General features: G+C 51.3%; 7 protein-coding genes across 7 annotated transcripts; 4 read left to right on the top strand and 3 right to left on the bottom strand.

Moving 5' to 3' along the window:
* Positions 1-302: 302 nt before the first annotated feature.
* On the bottom strand, positions 303-2,012 carry ASPZODRAFT_589402 (hypothetical protein). Its single transcript, XM_022728810.1, has 2 exons — positions 1,747-2,012; positions 303-1,678 (listed from the first exon to the last, which is right to left on the bottom strand). Exons 1-2 carry the CDS (start codon positions 1,962-1,964, stop codon positions 541-543), a joined length of 1,356 nt encoding a protein of 451 aa, XP_022579925.1. The 5' UTR covers positions 1,965-2,012; the 3' UTR covers positions 303-540.
* Positions 2,013-7,870: 5,858 nt separating this feature from the next.
* Positions 7,871-11,120, top strand: ASPZODRAFT_69968 (hypothetical protein; the record flags this gene model as incomplete). The annotated part of the gene is made up of 4 exons (XM_022729628.1): positions 7,871-8,825; positions 8,888-9,729; positions 9,788-10,150; positions 10,206-11,120. 4 exons carry the CDS (start codon positions 7,871-7,873, stop codon positions 11,118-11,120), a joined length of 3,075 nt encoding a protein of 1,024 aa, XP_022579926.1.
* A 75-nt stretch (positions 11,121-11,195) lies between these two features.
* Positions 11,196-12,305, bottom strand: ASPZODRAFT_144049 (hypothetical protein; the record flags this gene model as incomplete). Its single annotated transcript, XM_022724976.1, has 1 exon — positions 11,196-12,305. One exon carries the CDS (start codon positions 12,303-12,305, stop codon positions 11,196-11,198), a length of 1,110 nt encoding a protein of 369 aa, XP_022579927.1.
* Positions 12,306-13,178: 873 nt separating this feature from the next.
* Positions 13,179-13,610, top strand: ASPZODRAFT_17634 (hypothetical protein; the record flags this gene model as incomplete). The annotated part of the gene is made up of 4 exons (XM_022727069.1): positions 13,179-13,212; positions 13,290-13,315; positions 13,402-13,506; positions 13,587-13,610. 4 exons carry the CDS (start codon positions 13,179-13,181, stop codon positions 13,608-13,610), a joined length of 189 nt encoding a protein of 62 aa, XP_022579928.1.
* Positions 13,611-13,820: 210 nt separating this feature from the next.
* Positions 13,821-15,222, bottom strand: ASPZODRAFT_590114 (hypothetical protein). Its single transcript, XM_022728816.1, has 3 exons — positions 15,080-15,222; positions 14,906-15,039; positions 13,821-14,843 (listed from the first exon to the last, which is right to left on the bottom strand). Exons 2-3 carry the CDS (start codon positions 15,017-15,019, stop codon positions 14,100-14,102), a joined length of 858 nt encoding a protein of 285 aa, XP_022579929.1. The 5' UTR covers positions 15,020-15,039; positions 15,080-15,222; the 3' UTR covers positions 13,821-14,099.
* A 566-nt stretch (positions 15,223-15,788) lies between these two features.
* Positions 15,789-18,477, top strand: ASPZODRAFT_99457 (hypothetical protein). Its single transcript, XM_022730612.1, has 5 exons — positions 15,789-16,430; positions 16,503-16,722; positions 16,798-16,866; positions 16,929-17,534; positions 17,595-18,477. The coding sequence occupies exons 1-5, from the start codon at positions 16,206-16,208 to the stop codon at positions 18,035-18,037; spliced, it is 1,563 nt and encodes a 520-aa protein (XP_022579930.1). The 5' UTR covers positions 15,789-16,205; the 3' UTR covers positions 18,038-18,477.
* A 2,652-nt stretch (positions 18,478-21,129) lies between these two features.
* ASPZODRAFT_69934 (hypothetical protein) lies at positions 21,130-23,244 on the top strand (the record flags this gene model as incomplete). The annotated part of the gene is made up of 2 exons (XM_022729623.1): positions 21,130-22,006; positions 22,067-23,244. 2 exons carry the CDS (start codon positions 21,130-21,132, stop codon positions 23,242-23,244), a joined length of 2,055 nt encoding a protein of 684 aa, XP_022579931.1.
* Between the last annotated feature and the right edge of the window lie 154 nt (positions 23,245-23,398).

Genomic DNA, 23,398 nt, shown 5'->3' on the forward strand with positions numbered 1-23,398 from the left:
AGGTATCATCACACATAGGAAAAGGGAGAGAGCTTTGCTTCGAAGGGGAAGAAAGGGGATCTTTTATCGTGAATACTGAATTTGCAGGCGAGTCACTCGAGTCACTCTGCTGGTCAATGAATGCACGGTGGATGTAGGAAAAAGGTCGTGAGAGCAAAGTAGGTCCAAGTCGAACTGTCGATCTGATGGGGGGGACACGGTTCGAGTCCAAGGAGGATGGAGTGGTCGATGGTATAGAGACAATAGGAAAAGTGGAGCGAATGTAATGGGTCGGAACAAGGAGGAGGCAAAGTCCACGGACTGCCATCAGGGAAGATGGCGAGAGGAAGAGTCATCGTAGATATCAAGAGTCAGGTATCAACCGACACGTACGGGACCGAAGGAAGTTGATGAGGGAAAGCCAAAATTTAACGCCGCGCTCCAAGCCAAAAAGAAAAAGAGACCGAAAAAGACCGAAAGGAAGAAAAGCTGACATCAAGCCATGGCGCCGTAAGGAAAAAGGGAAGGTCTTGCTGAGGAAGTGTATGTACTCCTGTCCTTTTAATAAGACAGCATACGGCGACCCGAGAATCGATTGGAAGCCGGACTTGCCGCGAAGGGGGAATCCAAGAAGCGATTGCGCTCGCTGGCATTATTCCGGCAGCGGCCCGTGGGACTGTCTTCCATCTGGGGAGAATGCTGTCCAAAGGCGAACGTCTGGGCCCGGTTCAACTTGGAGCGCTGCTTGACCTTTCCGAGGCCACGCTCACAGGCGAACTCGTGTTCCTTGGCGTTCATCTCGACGTAGTTTTGCGGGAAACAAAGCGAGCGGTGCTCGGCAAAGAAGGCGCTGTATCCGCCGTCCAGAATGTACATTTCCGGGTAGCTGAGTTGGGGGTAATGATCTACATTGACTGCGCGATCACGGTGACGAATGTATTTCGCCATGATGGGGGCTCGATGTGCGGAATATTCACAGTGAAGAATCAGGGCAGTCCGTGGCTTCGGGTCCGCGAAAAGCTCGGCTGCGAGGTGCTCCTTATCGTTATAGTTGACGGCGCCGTTGATGTGGCCTCCTTCATACTCGTACTCGAAGCGGCAGTCGACAATGACAATGTTGTCAAAGCGATCGTTGAACTTACCGTCGATCACATCCACCAGGATGCTCTTCTCGATGCGAGGCAGATTATCCGCCTGGTCCTCAGGGATGAAGTGAGGGAGCTGCAGGCTGGAATTTCCTTCGATGTCAGCAATAGACTGAAGTGGTGCATTTGTATTATAAGTTGCCTCTTTTTCGAGAATCACATCTTCGGGATGTTCAAACATGCTCAGCGATCGACGACACTGCTTGCGAGGGCGCATCGACGGGTGCGAGTTTTTACGGATGGCTGAGTGCCCGGGGGACCCGTTGCCACGCGAGGAGCTGCTGGAATTGCTGCTGAACGGGGGTCGCAGGCGACCATGGCCGATGGAGTTGTTCGGGACATGGCTCCGCCACGCCGGCTTCTCCGACGGGGGGGAGTCGCCAAACATGTCCTCAAGCGAGGCTGTCGCGCTCAGCGAGCCCTTGCCAGAGCTTCCTGGACCGAATTTGAATGGCGGATCCCGGCTCTCAGGAGCAGGACGATTCAATCCCAGTTGAAAGGACTGGGCCTTGCTGCGAGCCAGGGATGGCCGGAGAAAAGTAGGCCGACGTTTCCTAAAAACAAAAGAAAAGCACCCGAATCAGTCTTCATTGTCCCTTGAAGGCTTTTTTGTTTGTCTTACTCCTGCGAGGGTCCCTGAGGTTCTGCCATCGGTGATGCCTGCAGCAAACTACTGGGAGTACCCGTCATTGTTGGCGACTCCATGGCAGTGTCTGGTGTGGGTGACTTCAACTCCACGTCGGTGGTGACGATGTAGGGAATCTTATGCGGCAGAGGAGACATGTCCATGATTTCCAATGTGGGAGCTGGTGACGAGGAAGGCAGAGGAGGGGTGGTCATGGCATCTGATCATATCAGCCTGATGCACTGCGGGCCAGCTTGCCATCTATGTATTGAGTGCGCGACTTACCACGACCGTTGGCCATAGCCAACAGATTCGAGGCGAACAAAGACCTTCGAGGCGTAGCCAACTGCGGACTTGAAAGAGGGTCAGCAAACGGTCTTCCCCTTGCTTTGTATCCACAAATAGATGATCCTAATTCCCGTAGACAAAGAAGGCAACGAACCTTTGATCGATATGGAAGTTCTGCGAAAGATCCGCGGCCAAGCTGGCCGCGGGCGAGGAGCCCTGGACCGTCTTGACGTTGAAGTAATCGCCGGAGGGCTTCTTCATGGACAACTCTTTGAAGTTGAAGCTGGGCGGGTTCAGCTTGGAGATGGAGCGGAACGAGCTATACGTCGCCGGAGGATCCGCACGAAAGCAATGGCCGAACATGACGGACGGCGGCTGCATGGCAGCCAAGGGCGAGGAGTGTTCCATATCTTCTTCAATTGTCCACTGACTTGGCTTCTCCTTTGTATGCCCTGCCGATACAGGTTGTAGATCTCAAAGCCAGACCACACGAACATCCACACAAGGTACACTCGAGACAGCCACGGTCTATAGAATTTCTTTCCTACAGCCCAAGCACAATTGCGGAGTTGCACACCAACCCAGACCTCGTCAAACGGCTTTTTTTTCTTCGTTGCCCCGTCCAATTGTTCCAGAAGACTGGATCGCGTCTGTCAATGGACCCAAGAGTGGATCGGCCTAATGACAAAGGAAAAAAAAAGAGGGCTCCAACGACCCACGATCCAGGAACATGCAGCGGTCCTTTCTTATCACGGTTTTTTATTTTTTTTCTTTCCTTGCCCTGTCTCTTTCTCTTTGTTTCTTTTCTCCTCCTCAAAGCGCCATGATTGCCGTTCCAATTCGGTGGGAAACGGGGGGGGGGGGTAGTCGGAGGAAGAGATCGTGAACCGGTCGGCGGCTGGCTGAGCGAGTCACGGCGGCTATAGGGTGGTAGGGGAAAGAAGAGGGGTTTATCTAGCACAGCAAGCGTCGAGGAAACCAAAGCATGCAGGTGGACAAGCTGGGGAAGAGGGGGAAATGGAAACGAGATAGACGGATAGCAAAAACGCCCAAAGAGAAAATCGAATGCCGGGGAAATGAAGAAGGAGGCAGAGATGGAGAGGAGAGAGGAGAGAGGAGAAAAGGAAGAGCTGAAAAGCGTCTGGAGAAAAGAAAGCGTGAAGCTGAAGGGATGCCCTTGTTGCAATGGCAACGGATGGAGTGGGGAGGATCTCCAGATCAGTCAGTTCAGCGTCAGGAACTGTAGCTGTATGGTGTATGGTAAGTGTCCAGCGGTAACGGTACGGGGTACCTAGGTAGCTACCTAGTAACTACTAGTTAACTAAGGTTAGGTAGGTACCTAGGTAGGATGTACTAGGATGTACCTATACAGTGAGAGATAGGCAGGTACCCAGCACATCATAGGTACCAGGTACTCCATAGTTACTACATACATACGCAGTACCTTACCTACGCAGGGTACCTAAAGTTTCCTCCTGTCAGTTGGCCACAGTTGGCCTATGCAGCAATATCTCCGGACGGTTACGGTACTGGTCAATACGCGGCTAGGCGCTTCTGGACTAGGGGGGGGGGGCTCCATCGGCCTCGTTGCTGGGACTCCCCTTGCCGCTGCTCAGCAACCCGGGCTGGCTGAGCACGCATGTGCGGATGTGACATTACGATACGCTGTACGGTATAATGTACAGTATTGCCGTACGGAGTATAGCTTCCATCTCAATGACTTGGGTACTAGGGTATTCGGTACCTCTGTATAGACAATTCTTCTTATTGTTGTTCGATTATATCTCGGTAGGAACTGTTTCTTGTTTCCTACCGAACGACATAGAGACGATGGTCATCATTACGCAATACATCGGAGATCGAAACTAACCTGGCTGCTCGACTCCACTGCTCCACTCGGTCGGGAAAATGAGAGCTTGTCGGCAACGAGCACAGCTTTGAATCTGGAAACTGTGCACGCAAGGCAAGAAATGATAACTGACTTCCCTAGTTCTTGGTCGAAGACTCATCGAACCATCCTCACAGGTATCTTGATAACCAACTACTAGCTCCTACCTAGGAGGTAACTGTATCTACCTAGGTACACTGTCAAGTATCTGCAGCCAGCTGCACTGGTATGTCGGCTGCCGCTTGGACTCCACTGAGTGGTTCCCGTGCAGGGAAAGTTACCGTACCGTACCGATACATGAGTAAGGCGAGGAGGAATACGCCTGATAGACAGTATATACATTACTTACCTACTTAGTACCTACCTACATATACCTCCTCTATGATGTACTCTGTACTCTGTACTCTGTATACCACTACTACTCATCTACTCCAGCATACCAGATCAGAATCTTGATTTCGACATAAGTGGAATTCCCAATCGCACAGTCCACGATGCGGACCGGCCGTCTGGCATTGGCATTCCCTTGCTCGACATTCTCCCCCAGCGGCGGCTAGGGATATCCCTTCCACCCTCGCTGAACAGAGGTGTAAGTATAATTACTCATTGGTTCAATATCCCGGAGTATATTTCCCACCTAGCAGGAGTTAGTAGTTATCTACTAACTAGTTAAGTACGGAGTAGCAGGTACGAGTAGTAGGTACGGGGTACAGAGTTGGTAGGTAACTAGTTACCTAGGTAGTTATCTACAGAGTATCTCAGAATGCCTTGCGGGATACAATGATCATCAACCCGATGGAGTACTATATTGACTACTAAATAGCTCACTAGCTAAATAACTAGTTAACAGTTAACTAATAATTTAACCTTCATCTATATTTTGGAATCAAACAGTCCTGTCAAGTTCTGGCGATGATGTCAGCAGGCGCCTGTGACGATCCAGATCGTTTCGAAAACCGGATTCATAGTACACAATAGGTAGTTACTTACCCCGTAGTAAATACAGGAGTGCTAATATTAGCCAACTACCTATATTCTTACTGTACACTAGTACTTCACTTATCCGGACACGAGATCTCGGCCCCGACATCTTGCACGTAGAGTATTCCGTCCACGATCAGACAGGACTAGGTTCAAACGCCGTTCAGCTGCTCTGATTCTCGCTAATCAAGCCACGGGAGTAAGGCTGACGGCGTGTCCGAGACTCGGGGTTTACAAGGGTTGGCTTACTACTGTTTGACCTTGGCCTGGGTCATGTCATGACTTCATTATTTCCCCTCTCCCTAGTGTGTCTCACTCGAGCGGGGGTAGTAGCTTAAGACTAAAACTATCAAGTGTCCCCAATAATGATAATAATTATAATCATAAATGTTCCTATTATAATAATTATAATAACTACTATTATAATAATCATATAGCAATAGAATAGTAGTAATCTCTATCCTACTATCAGCTGCGGGGATGTGATACGTCAGATACTTCCATGTGCTCACAGGCGTGCGCTATCCAAGCGCCGCTGCGGGGTTGTCACATTTAGTCCTACGCTCCTCTGCGCAACAATTGGTACGAGAAGATGACGCGATACGAGTTGCTATTCTGCTCTTTATTGTTGTTGACTCTAGACCTTGTTATGTAAACAACGCGTCGCTTGAGTTGAGGGTATACTGTATGTAGTAGAGTAAAATAGGTAGAGGTAGTAGCGGTAGTAGAGGGAGTAGGTTAGTATAATGAGTAACTAGTTAATAGTATACCTAGTAGGTACCTACTAGGTAGGTAGTTACTAGATTCTTTAGTACGTCGAGATCTGCCACTATTGATTCGCGATCTGTGGCGCATACTATTAATACTAGAGTATCAACAGATATAAATTTGGAATACTATAATGCCCTGGTATTTGAATTACTATCATTCTATTCTATTATTATATGTAGAGTTTAACTCATCTAAAAAGTAAAGTAAGCAACTACCTAGTAATTACTCAACGTAATATCTGATGGTTCTAAAGTTGGCTAGGCAAGACAAGACATGCGAGATCCCGTTGCCTTGCGGGTGCAAGGGAACGTGGCTTTATATTCTTATATACAGAGTATATGCATCTCATAAAGTTACTGCTCTAGGGTTGAAGCCTATTTATCAACTACTGATTATCCTTGCAGGCTCGTGGACATCCAGTGTTGGTCTAATTCTCCGATCGAGCTGAAATTTAACAGAACCATACAGATATTTATCTAGTTACTACTACTATTACTATAAATTACTACTATACTACTCTACTACTCTACTACTCTACTACTATATTACTATATTACTATATTACTACTACTATCTACACTACTATATCTACACTACATTAAATCATCTTCCTATCACTGAATTAATAGTTACCACCTACACAAACAAGAGTAAGGAGTGAAACATGGCTACCTACATCCTCTCATGCTAAATATCGTCATTCCATCGGCGGTTTGTCGTGGTCTCCAGTAAGGGATGCGTCTTGCTCTATCAAGGGATCCGGCAAGGCACGGGGTCCTGGCAAGGGATGGGGAGTAACTGTCCATCTACAAAGTGCCAGAGAGAAACCATCTTGATATCTTAATCGATTCTACTCCGTATCTTGGCTCGCGAAGGTTCTATAGATGTAAGACGTTGCAAGGCGTATGCTAGGATAGTAGGCACTTACCCTATGAACAGTGATTCATTTCGAGACCACAAGCCAATATTAGTTTCTAGTAAGTATCAGGTAAGAAAAGAAAATATTGTCGGATTGTTTAGTTGACAGTTTAACTTTGTACCATTTCAACGGCGTTATACCGAGTAGTACTACTGCCTAGTAGGTACCTAGGTATATATCTATGTAGTAGGAACTTCAAGTCCCGAACGATCTGATACTAAATAGCAGGTAAACGAACCACAGCAGTCAGAACAATAACATTCTTCAGACTCTTGCTTTTTCGACCGCATAGATCTCAACGTTCATGCAGAAAAAGCAAGGCGACTCGTGCAAGATAGTACGGAGTACAGAATAATAACTACAGACGGCGTCTATCTCGGTCTGTCTGCATACTCGTATATGATAACCTGTGGTAGAGTATCAACTAGACTCATTCGGGTCCTACTGTCAGGTTAATAGATGATATTGAGACTTGACCAGTTGAGTAGATACTTGGTAGTTAGTTACCTGTATAAAGTTATTTGATGACTATGAGTAACAACTACTATGTATATGATGCCAGATCCGTCAGGCTCTAATGATACTAGTATTTGTATAACTACGTTAGTTACTGGTACTCCGTACTTGTAAGCGACGAATACCCCGTACCCATACGAGTACTTCGTACTCCGTACAGACAGTATGAATCATGAATCCACAAGTCCAGACTCATCATCCATGCAGGTCCGCAGGAACCAGCCGTCTGCCAATTGAGCTGTCAAAAAAACCCTCCAAGGCCCAATGATAACCGGCAGACGACGGATCAGTCCATGACGGATCATAAGCATTAAAGCATCCAAGTCAATAGTGGGAACACTAGAAACTCTGGATGTGGAAATGAGATGGAGAAAAAAGAAAAGAAAAAGGAGAAGTTTCACCCTGTTACCACAGCGACTGCCGATGCCTGCTGGCTGATACGGAGTAGTGGGAGCAGTAGATATTTCCTGTCTGATGGATCTAGTATCAATAGTTGATCAGAATAGACATTAGTTCTCAAGTACTCTGTAACTAGTGACTCTGTAACTACCAGATAGTTATCAAGTAGTTACTCTGTAGATATCAAGTAGTTACGCTGTATTATCAACTCTCAAATCTCAAATTGACCACAGGAGATGCGCTAGCCGCTTTGGGCGGGCAGCTCTGAAATTTTCCAACCACCAACAACTGCTCGGCCATTGTTCAGCCATTGTCCATCCATTGATTCTTGAATCTAATTCAAATTATTGAACTCGACTATGGCAAACCATGCGAGGAAACGCCGCCGCGAGCCGTTCAACGTCGACGTCAAGCAGGTCGAGATCTACGAGGACCTCGCCAGCGAGCAGGACGAGATCCGTCTGAAGGCCGCCCAGGCCCTCATCTCCCAGTTCACCCCCGACCAGAACCCCTCCGATGAGCAGATCAGGAAGGTCTTGCAGCGGCTTTTCCGCGGGTTGTGCAGCAGCCGTAAAGCCGCCCGCGTCGGCTTCTCCATCGCCCTGACTGAGCTGCTAGCTCAGATTTTCACGACGACGACGCCGACGACGAGGCAGGACTCACCATCGGAGGAGCTGAGCATAACAAAGACACTTGATATCTGGGAGTCGCAGTCGAGTGCGTCCGGTAGTGAGAGCGGGCAGGAACAGCGCGACCACCACTTTGGTCGTCTGTTTGGCGCCGAGGCCCTCATCAAGTCTTCCGTGCTCTTCCAGCAGGGCGCCCCCTTCGACCAGTGGGTCCGGGTGTTGACGCTCGTCTACGAGCTGGCCAAGAAGAAGCCATGGATCAGGGAAGAATGCGGCTGGATCTTGTACCGCGCTGTCCACGACCTGGCCGCCCACAAGGCGGACGTCAAGTTCGTCAATGCCATTCTCGAGCAGCTCGGCACCGCCGACCTGGCTCGCACCCCGGAGGGCGTCTCCATCTGGCTGGCTGCCAGGGAGATGTTCCCGCAGGCTGCCCTGCCCGCCAAGGTCTGGAAGTACGACGACCCGCTCGATGCCCGCGAGAAGACCGCTCTCGCCAAGATCATGAAGGAGTCCTCCGCCGCGGAGGAAGAGAAGGGGTCCAAATCGTCGGGCGTGTGGAACTCGAAGCTGCATTTTGCTTGGGATGTCGTTCTGGCGCGGGTCTCTAATGCCCAAAAGTCCAAGGACAAGTCGGGCGCCTCTCGTCTCACCTTTGTGGACTTTTGGACTGAAGCAGTAGACAGTAAGTTTTCAATCTAGAGGCATAAAGCTGTACGATAGATGCGACAAGACTAATCGTTATAGACGGTCTTTTCGCTTCGGCTTCATCCGAAGAACGGAAATACTGGGGTTTCCTGCTTTTCGTCAAGATCCTCGCCGACGGCCCCCCGTTGCAGGCCTCCTCGGTGTTCACCAAGAACCTCGTGCGATGTCTGACAAACCAGCTTGCCGTCGAGGACAGATATCTGCACCGGATGGCCGTCAAGGCCGCCAAATCCATCCAGACCCGCGTGTCGAAGGAGCCCGAGTTCGCTGCCGCCGCAGTCAAGGGCCTCATGGGCTCTAGTGGCGCCGTCAACTTCGACCAGGTTACCAAGACCAAGACAGTGGAGAAGATCATGGCCGAGGCGAACCGTGATGCGCTGCAGCAGATCCTCCCCTTCTTCGAGTCCCTGGTCGCTAACCCCGGGACAGAGGACAGCAAGGCGGCGGCTTCCACCCGCATGTTCCTCGCCGGTCTGTTGCTCTCTATCGTCAGAGCGCGCGCTGCATCCAAGGACACCAAAGACAAGGCGTCCAAAGAGGAGTCTAAAGAAAAAGAAGAAGATTATCAAGACGTTCTGCAGCAGATATTGTTCATCTTCGTGCGATTCGCCTATTTCAAACCCCTGTCGGACGACAAGTCCGCACCCCGACCCGCCCTGACTGAAGCAACTCAGGAGCTCTTCCGCAGCCGGATCAACTCGTGCCTCAACAGCCTGATCGCCAACGAGAAGTACGCCGCCGTGGTTCCCTACGCGGTCGTGCGCAAGATTCGCGACGCTGCCAAATCAGAGGAATACGGCAAGTTCATCATCGACATGGGCGAAGTTATTCGTGACTCGGTCAAGACGGCGTTCAAATCGCTTAAAAAGCTGTCCGGAATGGTATGTTATTTTATCTATCTATCTATATACAAAAAAAAAAGATGTTAACATGTCATAGGAAAACGACGGGGTCACTGGCGTCGATGCCTTCAAGCTTCTTTATTCCATGACCATCCTCCAGGTTTACAATGGCGATTCTGACGCTGTCTCGATGCTGGAGGAATTGGAATTCTGCTACACCAAGATTCTAAGCGCCGGGGACTCAAAGGAGAAGAAGAAGGACAAGAAAGACAAGAAAAAGAAGAAGGAAAAGGAAAAGGAGAGCGACACCCAGGACGCCGGAGACGCCTCGGACGCCCTGGTGGAAATCCTACTCAGCTTTGCGTCGAAACAGTCCCAGCTCTTCCGGCGGATGAGCGAGCAGGTCTTTAGCGCTTTCGCCGACCAAGTCACGGCGAATGGTCTCGAGTCTTTCATCTCTGTAAGTCTTTTTCTCCCTCTCTCTCTTTTTTTTTAATCTTTGCTGATGAAGTTAGATCCTGGAAGCCAAGGAAAGCCTTGCTGGTCAGCAGGAGATGTTCGAGGAGCAGGACGAGGAAGGAGACGAAGACATGATGGATGTAGATGATGACGACAATGAACTCGACAGTGACGTTGAAGTTGACAGCGACGTTGAGGTCATTGATGATGATGATGATGATGATGAAGACGACGAAGAAGAAGAGGAAGAAGAGGAAGAAGATGCAGAGGAAATGGCCGCGTTCGAAGCCAAGCTCGCCGCCGCGCTAGGCACCCACCGCGCCGACCAAGACCTGCAAGCCGAGTCCGAAGCGTCCGATTCCGACGCGGACATGAACGACGAGGAAATGGAACAACTGGACGCCGCGCTGGGCCAAGTGTTCCGCGCCCGGCAGCAAGTGCTCGACAAGCGCGACGAGAAGAAGGACGCACGCGAGACGATGATCAACTTCAAGAACCGCGTGCTGGACCTGCTCGAGATCTACGTCAAGAAATGCCACTCCAAGCTGCTCGCCCTCGACCTGCTCTTACCCCTTTTACGCCTCGCACGTCTCTCCTCCGCCAAACACGTCGCGGGCAAAGCCAACGCCTTGCTCCGCGAGTACACCAAGCTGTGCAAGGGCGCTGCCATCCCCTCCCTCACCGCCAGTGAGAGCGGTGCCGATCACTCCTCCGCGGTGTGGGAGCTGCTTCGTTCTGTCCACAAGGAGGCCCGTCACAGTGGGCCTGCCGCCCACGCCTCGGCCTGTAGTCAGGCTAGCTTGCTGCTCGTCAAGGTGCTCGTCGCCCACGACAAGACCGCTCTCGGCCAGGTGGTTGATGTGTACGCCGACACGCGGAAAGCACAGCTGCTGAGCATGAAGTGTCATGTCCAGCCGTCCTTCTTTACGGATTGGAATAACTGGTGTGTTTCGGCTAGTAAGCAGAAGTAGTAGTACATAGATTGGTTCATACGCACATTGTCTATAGTTATATAACATATACTGTATAATGCATATAATGTACTACTAAAATCCAGAAATATATCGATGCTGCGTCGTCTCTTCCAAAACATCCACCAGCATCCCGACCTCAACCGGCCCCTCGTTGCGCGGTGCGCTCAGCATACCGAAACATGGCTTCCACTTCATCCCCTCATCCACCCGTCGGTACGACATGAGGGTGTCCCAGGGTTCACGCGTGTGCTTCTGCGCCGTCGAGGGCTCCACGTTCGGCACTTGACACCGCGCGCACCGCGCCAAAATGTCTATCTCTAGTGGCTTCTGCTTGCGCTGCCGCATAGCGGCGCTGCTGCTGCTGCTGCTGCTCGACTTCTGTGGGGAGATGCGTACGAGTTTCCACGAGTCCTCCGTCCAGGGCGCGTTGCCCGCGACAATGATATTTGGTCTGAAACGCTCGATGGTGATGGGATCCACGCCCTTGTGCTGCAGGCGTGCATTCAGCTCAGCGATCGACGCCTCCGACCCTATCAGCACGGGGTGCACATCTGGGAAGTTTGTCGTCTGTTTGCGACCCAGTAGGCGCGGGTCGCCGTTGCCCTGGAGCACGCGGGGCTTCGGGCCCTTGTAAACCAGGCAGACAGGACGGGCCAGAAAGACACTGAATAGCTCGTTGACTTCCGGCCCGTACACGTACCCGTCCGTCACTGTGTCCCAGATCTTGACTGTCTCGAGGGTGGTGTGATCGGCAAGCCAGGCAGCTGATGGGTGGGCGGGGATACGGACAACCCGTTGTTCATTGTCTCCTGCAACACTGAGCAGGAGGGTCTCGCCATCCTCAGTAAGCGCCGTGTTGATCAGTGTCATTTGCGGGATCTGACGGATGGTCAGGAACTCGTTCTTCGTGGGATCGATGAACATCCATTGTCGGTCAAGGTCGAGTCCTGTCGTGAGCAGAGTGGATTTCTTCAGTTCGATCCCACGGCAGGACTTGATGGGATAGACTCGAAGGGAGACGATCTCGCTGCTTGAAATGGCGGGTTTGCGCGCGCCAAACAGATTGAAGCCGAGAGTTCGGCATTGACTCCAGGGATTATTCTTCGCGCAGAAGATGACGATGGGAGCAAGTAGCAGCAGAGCCAGTACTGCGACCGAGAGGACCGCGAATTCAAGCATCATTGATATATTCGAGAAGCATGCTTTATGGATATAGCGAGTCGAAGAGAAGATAAATCACATCCCTTAGTTCAAGCAATATATTGCTTACTCGAAGGAGGCGCTACAGATAACAAGTGACTCACAAAGGATGAAGAAACCAGGCGCCTTGAGTTGACTGCCAGAATATACCTATCACTTGAGCCAAAGGCTAGTACGCAGCTTTGGCTGGATAACAATGAACAAGATGAGCCATAATTGGATCTTCTGGCAGGTAGAATCAAGTTATCTTTCTCGGTCTTAGGGAGGGCAACGGCTTTAAGATTAGTCATCAAATATACTACCAAACACGTGACGATAGCGAAGGCCTTCCAACCATCTCCAACCATGAATAAACTCCAGTCCTCCAGCAGCGTCAAGGATACAACGTGAAAAAGAGTTCAAATTGGCATCGAGCATTTGGCAGACATAAAGTACATCATCAAGACAGGAATATGAGACAGCTACAGCGTTGAGACTATTTAGAGGAGGTCTATGGCAAGCAACTCCTCTTCCGAGTAGAATACAGCAAGTGATTCTCGTAGTTGAGAAAAGGAAAATAGCAGACTCCATCCAGAATCTCCAATGACACTTTACTGAGCTGAGTACTCTGTATTTCCCTCCAAATCCTCTGCTCTAAATTATCTAGAGTCGTTGGTGGTCGGAGTGTGGGAAATTTCGAGGGTATCGCGGAGCTCGGCAGGACAGTTGATCCGGATAGTCAGGGTGGCGACTCACACAAATCCCACACCTTACCGAAATTACCTCAAAATCCAGCAACCACCGGAGAACGAAGGTCAGCGTCCGCATCAACGACACCCAGCAACAGTACCCGACTACCATCCACAGTTAATCAACATGGGAAAGGTTCACGGATCTCTTGCCCGTGCCGGTACGTTTGCAGTCTATTTTTCTTCTTTCCCTGGGCTTTTCTTTGTCTTCGGATTGCTGACATTTTCCTCGCTACAGGCAAGGTTAAGGCTGCTACGCCCAAGGTTGCTACCGCCCACATCCCTCCTTTTGCGTCTACGAGAACGCAACGATAAAAACACGGTGCTAATCGAGGGTCTTTTTTCAACAGGTCGAGAAGCAGGAGAAGGCTAAGAACCCCAAGGGCCGCGCCTACAAGCGTGTCCTCTACACCCGTCGGTTCGTCAACGTCACCCTGACCGGTGGCAAGCGCAAGGTATGAAAGAACACTACCAAGGACGAAAAAATCATGGAGGGACAGAAAAAAAGAATTATGGCTGATATGGTATCATGTAGATGAACCCCGCTCCTTCTTCTTAAGAACCGCAACCGTCGAAGCTCGATGATTATGGCAAATTCGACCCCTCCTCCCTTCGAAACGTGGGGAGGGGTGGTGAGTGATGTGATGCAAATGCATCAATACTTGCACAGGGATTATACCGGCATCTGAATTGTCACGATTTGCTTCTGCTCTTCTGGGAGGGGTTCAAAAGGGATTGTTTTTTTTTCTTTTCTTTAAGAATAGCTACGCGGTCATCTGACTTTGAGAGGGAATACTACATCATATTCAACCTCGCAATTCCAACTGGTATCACTAGTGGTTTGAAGATCGAATCGCTTGGTTACGTACAACGTAGTATTTAGTTTTTTAGTTACGGGTTATCTCAGTAATAAGGTAGCTCATGATGGGGGTTCAGGCTCAAATGTATGCAATTTCTTGATGCGCTATTCCTGAAGCAATAGATAGCAGCTTACTAGATTATTGTATGCAGTAGAGTAGAGGTAAGGTCTCCAGTACTGGACCGGCACTTATTTATGCTCGTCAATCCAGCAAGTGACCAAGGTCTTAATTAGCCCGATGGTGATCTCCCGGCCCAGTTTGATGTCCTGATCTTGGCATGATCTAGGCACGTGGAAGAAGATGATATTCCGATCCTCCCCGTCCGCCCAGGCCTGCGACAGACTCGTGTAGAAGATGAACTCGCAGAGGAAACGGCCTGCATCTTCGGAGATGCGGATATCCGCTTCTAATGGCGAGAAAGATTTCCACTGCTCGAGGAAATGCGCGTCCGGCATATACGCATGGGCACCTGGTTGCCCTGTCGCCTCCGGTACTGCTACCGGGCGTTGAGACGACGACAGCGACAGCGACGAGAAAGCCGCCGCAGGACCTGGTTTCAGCCTGAAGGGACGTCCCTGCTCTCGCCATAGTCGTTCACCATCATCGTACCCCGATTGGCCGTTGATATCTGCAATGAGATATGAATCGCGATGGGCCTGTGTTTCCACAGAATAGTACGCCCGCGTGGAAGCGATACCCATGTGGATGATCAGGTCCGGGCGACGGCCACCATGTGCCTCTTTGAAGTTCTCAATAATGGCTGGGACAGTCGTCCGGACAGTCGAGTATGCGACGGGGATCGGCGAGGGGTGGACATGGATGGAGATCCGGCGCGGCGAGGAGGCTGTTGCCGTCGCCCCGGGAAATGTCAACGAAGTCGGCAGAGACGAGGCAATCAGGAACGAGGCATTGACCAGATTCGTGCCGAAGGGCTGGCTCTTGGTTCAGCAATCACTCCCCCGGGTTCCTCCTCCCCTGTGTAGCTCCTACTTACCCCGAAGCCCGTGACGAGCACGGAGATCTCATCCTGGGCGTCCGCAGGCAACGATGAGATACCGCCAGCGACCTGTGCAGGGGATACCCGGACTTCTGGCCCGTAGTCCCCCATGGCTGAATCTGACGACCTTCCTTCAGCAGTCCGCTTAATTACCTGGGCAGTCTCGGCAACTTGATAAGGAGAAGTTGCGGGGTAAGACGCGAGTCGACCAACACCGTGAGTGCCAGACAGAGCCAAATCGGTTCTGAAGCAAAGCAATAGAGGTCAAAGATGTAAATCCTCGCACTCGAGGCGAATGCAGAAGGTGTCAGAAATCATAAGACAGACGGAATGAGACGACGGCCGGCGTTACAGCGCTGCGAGCCTTTTGCGTCATGGCCTGTGTCCAACCCAAGATAAGGTTGCGTGGTATGTTTCCTGTTTTGGGACACTCCGAATCCATTTCCGTCCACCAACACTTCTCTCTCTCTCTCTCTCTCTATCCCTCTCCCTCTCTCTCATCAGAGACCCGAATTCTCTGGCAGCCATTTTCCAATGAGAACGTATGAGAAGTGGTCGTTGTGTTTATACCACACTTGCTAAAAGAAGCACAGACCCGGTTCCCTGCAAAAGCAGTGCTCAACGGGCGCTGCCCAGCTACGGCTGCCATGGGTAAGCTGAGGAGTCCTCTTCGTGCCATAATTAATAGTCTGATATGTGAAACAATCGAACAGCAAGGATATAGCACCCCTCTGAAGTTATCTACCATTCTCCTATCTGTCGGTGCCTAGAACTACTGCATAGCTCGGAAGTCCGCGTCATGCTGCATTCGGCCAGTCGAAGGTCCACTTTCGCCCTCGCTTAGTACGGAGTATTATGGTATCACAAATTCATATTGTTTGGACGGGGTAGGCTGGACAGTGCGCTCCGGAGTACATTATATTATTGTGGTTAGCAATAATTCCTTAGACCTCAGGATAACAGTACCCGCTTGTTTGCTGACGAATCCTTTCAGTTTCCAGGCCGTGCAAATGGACCAGGTCAAATCATCAACCACCTAAATGTCAGACAGGTACACTACCAGTGCTCGGTACAAAGATGATATGGAGAATTCCCCACTCATCTCAGCCCATTAATCGTACTACGACGAATCGAGCTTGAGCTAAGACTGCTGGCAATCAAGATGGACCAGGGTATGGGCATTTATTTCATCGAAAGAGCCTAGTCCTTTCCCCTCTTTATTATTATTCAAAACGGTTGTCGATGCTCTGCGAATTGCTCGCCAAAAACGCAGTTACCCCCCCTCCCCCCCTGAACAATGGCGCTGATCGCCGGGTTCCTGAAAGATGTCTATGTCTGGTCGGGGATCCTGGCGGCGTTGATCATTGTGGTGGTGACCAGCCTTTTTAGCGAAGTAGCAGATGAGTTCTTCTATAAGGGGGTTCCCATAGTGGGGAAGGAGAATGGCGAAGTCACGAACAAGAAGGCGAAGATGCGCTTTTTGATGTCTGCCAGGAGTTTGATCAAGCAGGGATTCGATCAGGTATGTGATGACCGCGCGACAGAGACCTGTGAAACCGACCGGAAAGCTGAACGATGAATTTTCTGGGGATAGGGCTATTCCAGGTTTCAAATCATGGCTACTTTCCGACCTGTCATCGTGCTGCATCCTAAGTACATGGAGGAACTCAAAAGCCATCCCGATCTGAGTTTCGAGGAGGCGATGAACAAGGCGTTCTTCGGAGGAAAGTACCCAGGCTTTGATGTTTTCGCGCCCATTGACCATGAAAATATCTTGTTGGACGTGGTGAGGGGCAACCTCACGCAAGCCCTGAGTGAGTGGTAGTCTTTTTTTCTGCATGTATAAAAAACGATCGGACAGGTTGGTTGACTCTGTTCTCGGCGACTAGACTCTCTTGCGATCCCCCTTTCGAAGGAGACCGCTGCATCGTTGGAGGGCACTTTCCCTCCTTCCAAAGGTATGAGAGACATCCAGAGCCTGATTCCATACGGTGATCTGACGCAGATGTGACTTGCCTAGAATGGAAGCAATATATTTTTGCCCAGCAAGTTCCCCTCTTGGTTGCTCGTATTTCGTCGCTCGCCTTCCTCGGCACTAGAATTTGCCGTAACAAGGACTGGCTGAATGTATCGGTGAATTATACCATTGACTCGTTTAATGCTGTGCGTGTTCTTCGGCTGTGGCCACCGTTTTTGCGGCCCATAGTCCACTGGTTCCTGCCGGAGGTTCAAAAGCTGCGCGACCACCTGCGCGTGGCCCGTCATATCGTCCAGGATGAAGTCGAGCAAAGGAAACTGATCCGAGAAGGCAAGATTCCTGAACCCGAACCTCCCAGAACCCATCCGGATGTGTTGGACTGGTTCCGGGAGACAGCAGCTGGCAGGCCGTTTGACTATGCCTTGGGCCAGGTTGCGCTTTCGCTTGCTGCGATCCACACCACATCATATCTTCTTACGAGTGTCATGTATGATCTAACGGCAAACCCCGAATTCATCGACGCACTGAGGGAGGAGATTCGGAAGGTACTGCAAGAGGATGGCGGGATACAGAAGTCGAGCCTCAGTAAGATGAAGCTCCTGGACAGTGTTTTAAAGGAGACGCTGCGACTGAACCCGACCGGCATGAGTAAGTTCCCGCTTCCTGCATAATTTCGATTGGTTCAGTGTTTTTAAACAACATCCGCAGCTGTCTTGCACCGTGTCGCAACCCGAAATATTACCCTCTCTGATGGAGCCGTCCTTCCCAAGGGAGCGACAGTCGTCGTTTCCGGCCACTCTATGCGCGATGCGGCGATCTACGAGGACCCAGAGACGTGGGACGGGTACCGATTCCTCAGACTGCGCGAGCAACCGGGGAGCGAGCACCGGTATCAGCTCGTGACGACCAGCAACCAGGACTTGGGGTTCGGCTGCGGCACGCACGTCTGTGCCGGGCGGTTCTTTGCCGCCAACGAGATTAAGATCATTCTGATCCACCTGCTGCTCAAATACGACTGGAAGTTTGAAAAGGAGGACCAGGACCGACCACCGTCGATCGATATCGGGACAGAGATGATGGCCAACCCGATGGTTTCGATGCTTTTCAAATCCCGGGAGCCAGGAATCGACTTGGCCAGTCTTGGGCTTTAGCTTCTGCTTCTTCTTCTTCTTCTCCTTCTTCTTCTCTTTTCTTCTTCATCCTTTCTTCATCTGTCCTGCTTCCTGCTTCCCTCTTCATTTCTTTCCCTTTTCCTTTTTCCTGTCTCATTTCACTGAGCTTCCACGCACTTTCCGGGCATACATTTGGCATTTAAATTGCTATATACCTACTGTTCGAGGCTAGCAGGTATACATATTCTAATACTGGAGGCATATTACACACATTTGGCGAGTCCACTTTTACCATGTACTACTTGGAATGGCTCTATCGATCTACGAATCATCTACGCATCTTTTTCTGCAGAAGGATATGCCCTTGGAATCTAGAATAGTTGAATTAGGTAGGCATACGCATTCGATTCAGCCGTCGAATTGATAGTACAAAATAGGAACCCTCTTGTAGCGTGTAGATAGAGAATTAAAGAGCGATGCTAAGCCTGGAGCCCTCTACTCTACTCTATACTCCATATTCTTATCCACAGTGGAGCGAGCAACCATATTATTATTAGGAACAGAATTCAACCATCTGGGTTCCTGCAGTAAATACCAGATTAATATGGAGCGCATCGAACACCCGCCAGGCACGAAGTAGCTAAAGAGTATGTATGGAGTACTTCGTAGACTCCAGAGACTGTTGGGTACCTAAATCTATACAGCGGAGGATACTAAGGTATGGAGAGTGGACTAGTATGAAAACAGTAATATTACCACTGGTACAGGACACGCGAGTTGGCGCGCTTCAGCGCGCGTCACTCGCGTCCAAGTCGCGTTTACCCCTCATTCTTTCCATTTTCGATCGGACCATCAAGGCGTTTAAGGCTTAAGCGAGTCAGATAAGCACACTTAATAATAATTGACAGTCTCATCTTAGTTGGTGAGTTGGTTAACCAACTAGCTACCTATCTAGCTACTCCGTATCTAGGTATCTACCTGATTATGTCCTCTGCATCTGCATACAATTGGGCACGTTCAGGCTGAGAAGGAACCAACACACCTTAAGACCAACTACTACTACCAAGGCTCATCCCGTTCTCGTGGCAGCAGGTTTGCGGTCACACCGTACCCAGGCCAGATCGAAGCGGTGTCTGCGGTGGAGACTGGCTGAACGATGGGAGACAAACTCCAGTCTATACTGGGGACTTGGGGACAGTCCACCACTTGATATGCGGTATTCATCCTTTAGGGCGTCAGGCGGGCCGTCCACGGTGCCAGTCTGTCAGTGTGACTCAGTTGATTGTCCCAGCCACCGACCGACTTTGTAACTTTCCACATGGTCACGAAAATTAATTGACCAGAGGCCTGTCCCATTTTCCCATTGAAGAGTAGCAGCGGTCGTGTTCCTGGCTAGTATTGGTCTAGTACTCGCTAGGTGGTCTAGAGTCCATGATGAGTCCATCCAATCTCCATAACGAAACTGAATCGGGGGGGGTGTGATAGAGGAGTGTTGGAAGTTGGGAGATCCCGCTCAAGGAGAGATTCTAAAAACCTGGAGGCCAACCTCGTACCGCAGCAAAAAAACACAGCCCTTGCAGAGAGCCCAACGGAATGACACCACTGTTCGAGGGTTGCGCTCTGCGCTGCGTGGGTCGCTTCTGCTTCGCCTGCAGGCGACCTCGACCAGCGAGGGCTTTCATTCGCTCTGCGGCGGAATTTATTTTTTTTTATTCCCATGAAAATTTCTCGCAGCATATTGGACGAACGTTTGGCACGGTGAGGCGAGTTGCGTCTCGCCGTTACCCGCCGACAACAGTTTCCATCCAGTAAGCGTAGACTGTAAACCACAGCTGTTCAGAGGTAGTATACTCCGTACTCCGTAGGTACTCAGTGTTCACCATCCACGATTACCGCTGTTGGCCATTTGTAAGGCTCGTGGGTGGTGTATCCGTAATCTGTATTCAGCTGGAGGCGTCCCTGCTCGTCAGCGTCATCTTTCCAGACTCTAAAACTCCCCGGTCACGATACCTGAAGCCGACGCGGGCTCTGATCTATCGGCCTGTGGGCAGATGCTCAGAAGACCTCCGCATTCCAGACCCCTGGGTAAGAGGTATCCTCCCTCCGTAACGAGAGGGCCTCCCCTCCCCTCCCCTCCCCGTCTCTGACCCGAACAAAGAACGCCTGCCCTCAAAGAACCGAACAATTGTCTTCTTGATCAACCTTTAAAGCTCCTCTTAGCTCCCGCTCAGCGTTGTCTGGTCTCGCCAGTCGGAACCCTCGACGTGTTTCATGGGCCGTGATTCGGGGCGGTGGAACCCCTGAGATTAGCAGCCTTTTGGGGGGGGGCCCTTCCCGAAGGGAGGTGCCGTTTCTTACCCACGCTTAACTAATCTTACTGTCCGTTACTGTACCGTTTCAGTGCCCACGGCCTCTTCCTCCCTCTCTCTCCTCCTCCCCCCCAACCAGCCATCCTCCTGCGAGCGCGTCGCTCGCCTGTCACGTCTCTCCCAGCTGGTTGAGTCTCCTACTTCTTCCCCTTCCCCCTCAATTACGCTTCCCCAGCTCTCCGCTATACGTCCTGTCTTTAGTTTTCATTTGTGCTGGTTTTTTCCTGGTTTATCGTGAGAGAGAGCGTGCGGACGTGCCATACTTCAGATCCCTCCGACAAGTCCCCAGCGGAGCCATGGAGCGCAGGTGCCATCCGATGTGAGCCCTCGAGACAACCCTGCTTTTCGTGTCGCATCGTCGATCTTCTTCGTCAATCGCTTCATGGGTGTCTCCTTGTCTTGCATGCCTAACGACCGAAAACGAAACCCATAAAAAACAACAACAAGAAGAAGCCCGACGTCACAATTCCTTATCGCGTTTCCTTGCCTCTTTTTTGACGACCTCACGACCCAAACCTCACTCACCTACCTGCTTTTCTTTTCTTTTCTTTTCTTTTCTTTTCATTTCTCTTTTGATTTGAGTATACGTGCTGAGTGTACTGTCTCTTGTTGCGGGCTTGATCTTTTGCTTGTACCGCAGAGAGCTGCCGCGTGGTGGACAGAACTATACCGGAGGATATACGCGGAATGATATTGGTGGAGTGATCCTACAAAGAACATACAAAGAAGAAAGAATCAGTCCTTGCGATGGACAACTTCGCCATGGCCGGTCGTAGCCAGCAAGGCTTCTCGCGCACGCTACCCAAAAACTTCACATTTTCGGCCGGCAATGAACCGAGAACACCCCAGCGAGTGTCGGCTTGGGCGGATATACCTCCGCCTCCGCCGCGCCATTCCAGCTGTCGCGTCAGACGATCTCGCGTCCGCTCAGGGACCGACATCTTTGCGAGAGCCGACTGGGATTCAAACCAGTTCAAGGCCGGGCTTTACGACGTCCCGCTACCATCTATTGAAGTTGCGCCAACACCGGAAGCTGAACTCTCACGATCTGGTCCTGATTCGCAAGCCCCGGTTGCCACGAGTGACCGGTTCCTTGCGCCGCCGCGTGAACGGCTGATGCTCAAAACGCCTCCCGCGCAGATCCGGGCCGCGTTGACGGACTCCAAAGAATCGCCCGAGCCGTGGACCCCCTGGGATCACCGGAACCCGGGAGAGCCCATCCAACGACCGGGGTCTGCTTGCTCCAATGCTTCGGACTCCTCGGTGTCGACCATTGAAACCTATGCCTCCCGCCGATCGGTTGGCGGCAGCTGCACCAGTCCGGAGAGCGACATCCACGACCCGTTCTTCTACCTCGAGATCCCTAGAAAATCAGTCGTCCAGTCTACTCCGGTCCCAGACAAAAAATCCAAAGACAAGGCCCGCGACCTTCCGCGGAAGCGCCGGTGGACGCTGGAAATGGACAATCATCTGTGGAACACCTACCAGCTTTACATCCAAGACCCAACCATCACCCCTTTTAAAATGACCCCGGGCAGCATCCCTCCCCTCGGAGTTACTCATCGTGTCGCCCGCGAGGCGAAGAGAGCCTGGGATAAAAGAAAGTCCAAGGCCGCTCGCCCTCTACAGCTTGACGCTCGTCCCTCTGAACCGACAGAATCCGGCTACCTAGCCCGTCGTAAAGTGACTACATTGGCAGAGAGTCGGAGCGGCAGCACGACGCCGACGACGATAAAGTGCACTCCCGCACGGCTTTTCTGGCCTCGATCCGAATCCTCCACTCGGAGACGCCTCAAGCTGCTCTGCCAACGCAAATTCTCAATCGCCCCGCATTATCAGAGAATGATGGAATCTCATAGCCCGGAACCACCCATGGACCTCTTTTCTCGCTCATCGGGGCAGCCGTCGCGCGCGGTCGTGCCCGAAAACAACACTACCGCATACGCCACGCGGGATCTGGGTGTGTCCCTGGCCTCTACTTCGGTTCCTGAACCGTTGTTACAGCTTGCCACCGAGGATCTTTCCCATCCAGCAACGCGTACCCTGGCCGCCTCCTTTGATCATCCTGCCCATCTTGGATCGTATCCGCCCTCTGAGAGCACCTTGATGAAGAGGCCCGCTAGCATGGGTCACCCTGGCCAAATCCCCCGTCTTGGCTCGCCGTTTATGTATAGCACCTGGGGCCCGGAACGCTCTCGGCGACGTGCCCACCACCTCCATACCCCCATGGGCCGCCGGGAAACTATTCATATCACAAACCCTCGATTCCGCTTTCCGCTTCCCCAAATGGAAGCTTATCCCGCGATGCAAACCGCTGTCCCACAAACTCAAAACAGCAAACCCGACAGCAATGCTACTCCCAGCCAAGAACAACAACAGCATCATCAACAACAACAACAACAAGATGATGACCGCCACTTGGAGAACTTGCTCAGCCAGAACAAAGTCAGCAATATTGGACCGCGCCGTGTGCGTCTTCGCAACCGTGGAGCAACGGTGAGCGCCATCAACACAAGGGGTCTGGATCAACTCTTCTCTCCCCCATCCCCCTTTGGACAAGACGACGGGCGGACAACAACCGACAAGCCTCTTCCCAACCCTCTCCTCAATATCAACGGCGAATCCATCAAGCGGCTTGGCTCGCCCTTCAAGCTTCAGGCGCCCAGACGCTCTGACGGGTTCAGGGGACATGCGCCCTCTTTGTCCGATCCGTTTGCGAGAAACTCAAAATCTCCCCATAAAACCACTGCCAGGCCGTTTCCCCATTCGCCGGGGGCACAACCTACTCTTCCTTATAACTCTACAGAGGAGAGAGCCCCTGATGCAGAGCAGATCAGAAGGCAGACTTTCAGTACGCCTTTCACTCAGCAATGGTGATTACCAAACGTTGCTCCTCGAGCTATTCTCAATAAGAGCACCGCTCTCCTGTCTGACCTTATGATTGAAATGATTTACTGCAGCCCTCGAAAAAAAATTCTTAGAATTACGACAGCAACGGCAGTGACGACTTTAATGACCCGCCGAAGACATT

Source organism: Penicilliopsis zonata (assembly GCF_001890105.1).
Source record: "Penicilliopsis zonata CBS 506.65 unplaced genomic scaffold ASPZOscaffold_11, whole genome shotgun sequence".
NCBI classification, from domain to species: Eukaryota; Fungi; Ascomycota; class Eurotiomycetes; order Eurotiales; family Aspergillaceae; genus Penicilliopsis; species Penicilliopsis zonata.

Bases quoted from the DNA above. Each gene is read 5' to 3' on its own strand.
- ASPZODRAFT_589402 (XM_022728810.1), bottom strand. From the start codon at position 1,964: ATGACCACCCCTCCTCTGCCTTCCTCGTCACCAGCTCCCACATTGGAA. The intron at 1,679-1,746 runs GTAAGACAAACA...TTTTGTTTTTAG, and splicing joins CCTCAGGGACCCTCGCAGGA to GAAACGTCGGCCTACTTTTC.
- ASPZODRAFT_590114 (XM_022728816.1), bottom strand. From the start codon at position 15,019: ATGGGGGACTACGGGCCAGAAGTCCGGGTATCCCCTGCACAGGTCGCT. The intron at 14,844-14,905 runs GTAAGTAGGAGC...ACCAAGAGCCAG, and splicing joins TGCTCGTCACGGGCTTCGGG to CCCTTCGGCACGAATCTGGT.
- ASPZODRAFT_99457 (XM_022730612.1), top strand. From the start codon at position 16,206: ATGGCGCTGATCGCCGGGTTCCTGAAAGATGTCTATGTCTGGTCGGGG. The intron at 16,723-16,797 runs GTGAGTGGTAGT...CTCGGCGACTAG, and splicing joins CAACCTCACGCAAGCCCTGA to ACTCTCTTGCGATCCCCCTT. The intron at 16,867-16,928 runs GTATGAGAGACA...TGACTTGCCTAG, and splicing joins CACTTTCCCTCCTTCCAAAG to AATGGAAGCAATATATTTTT.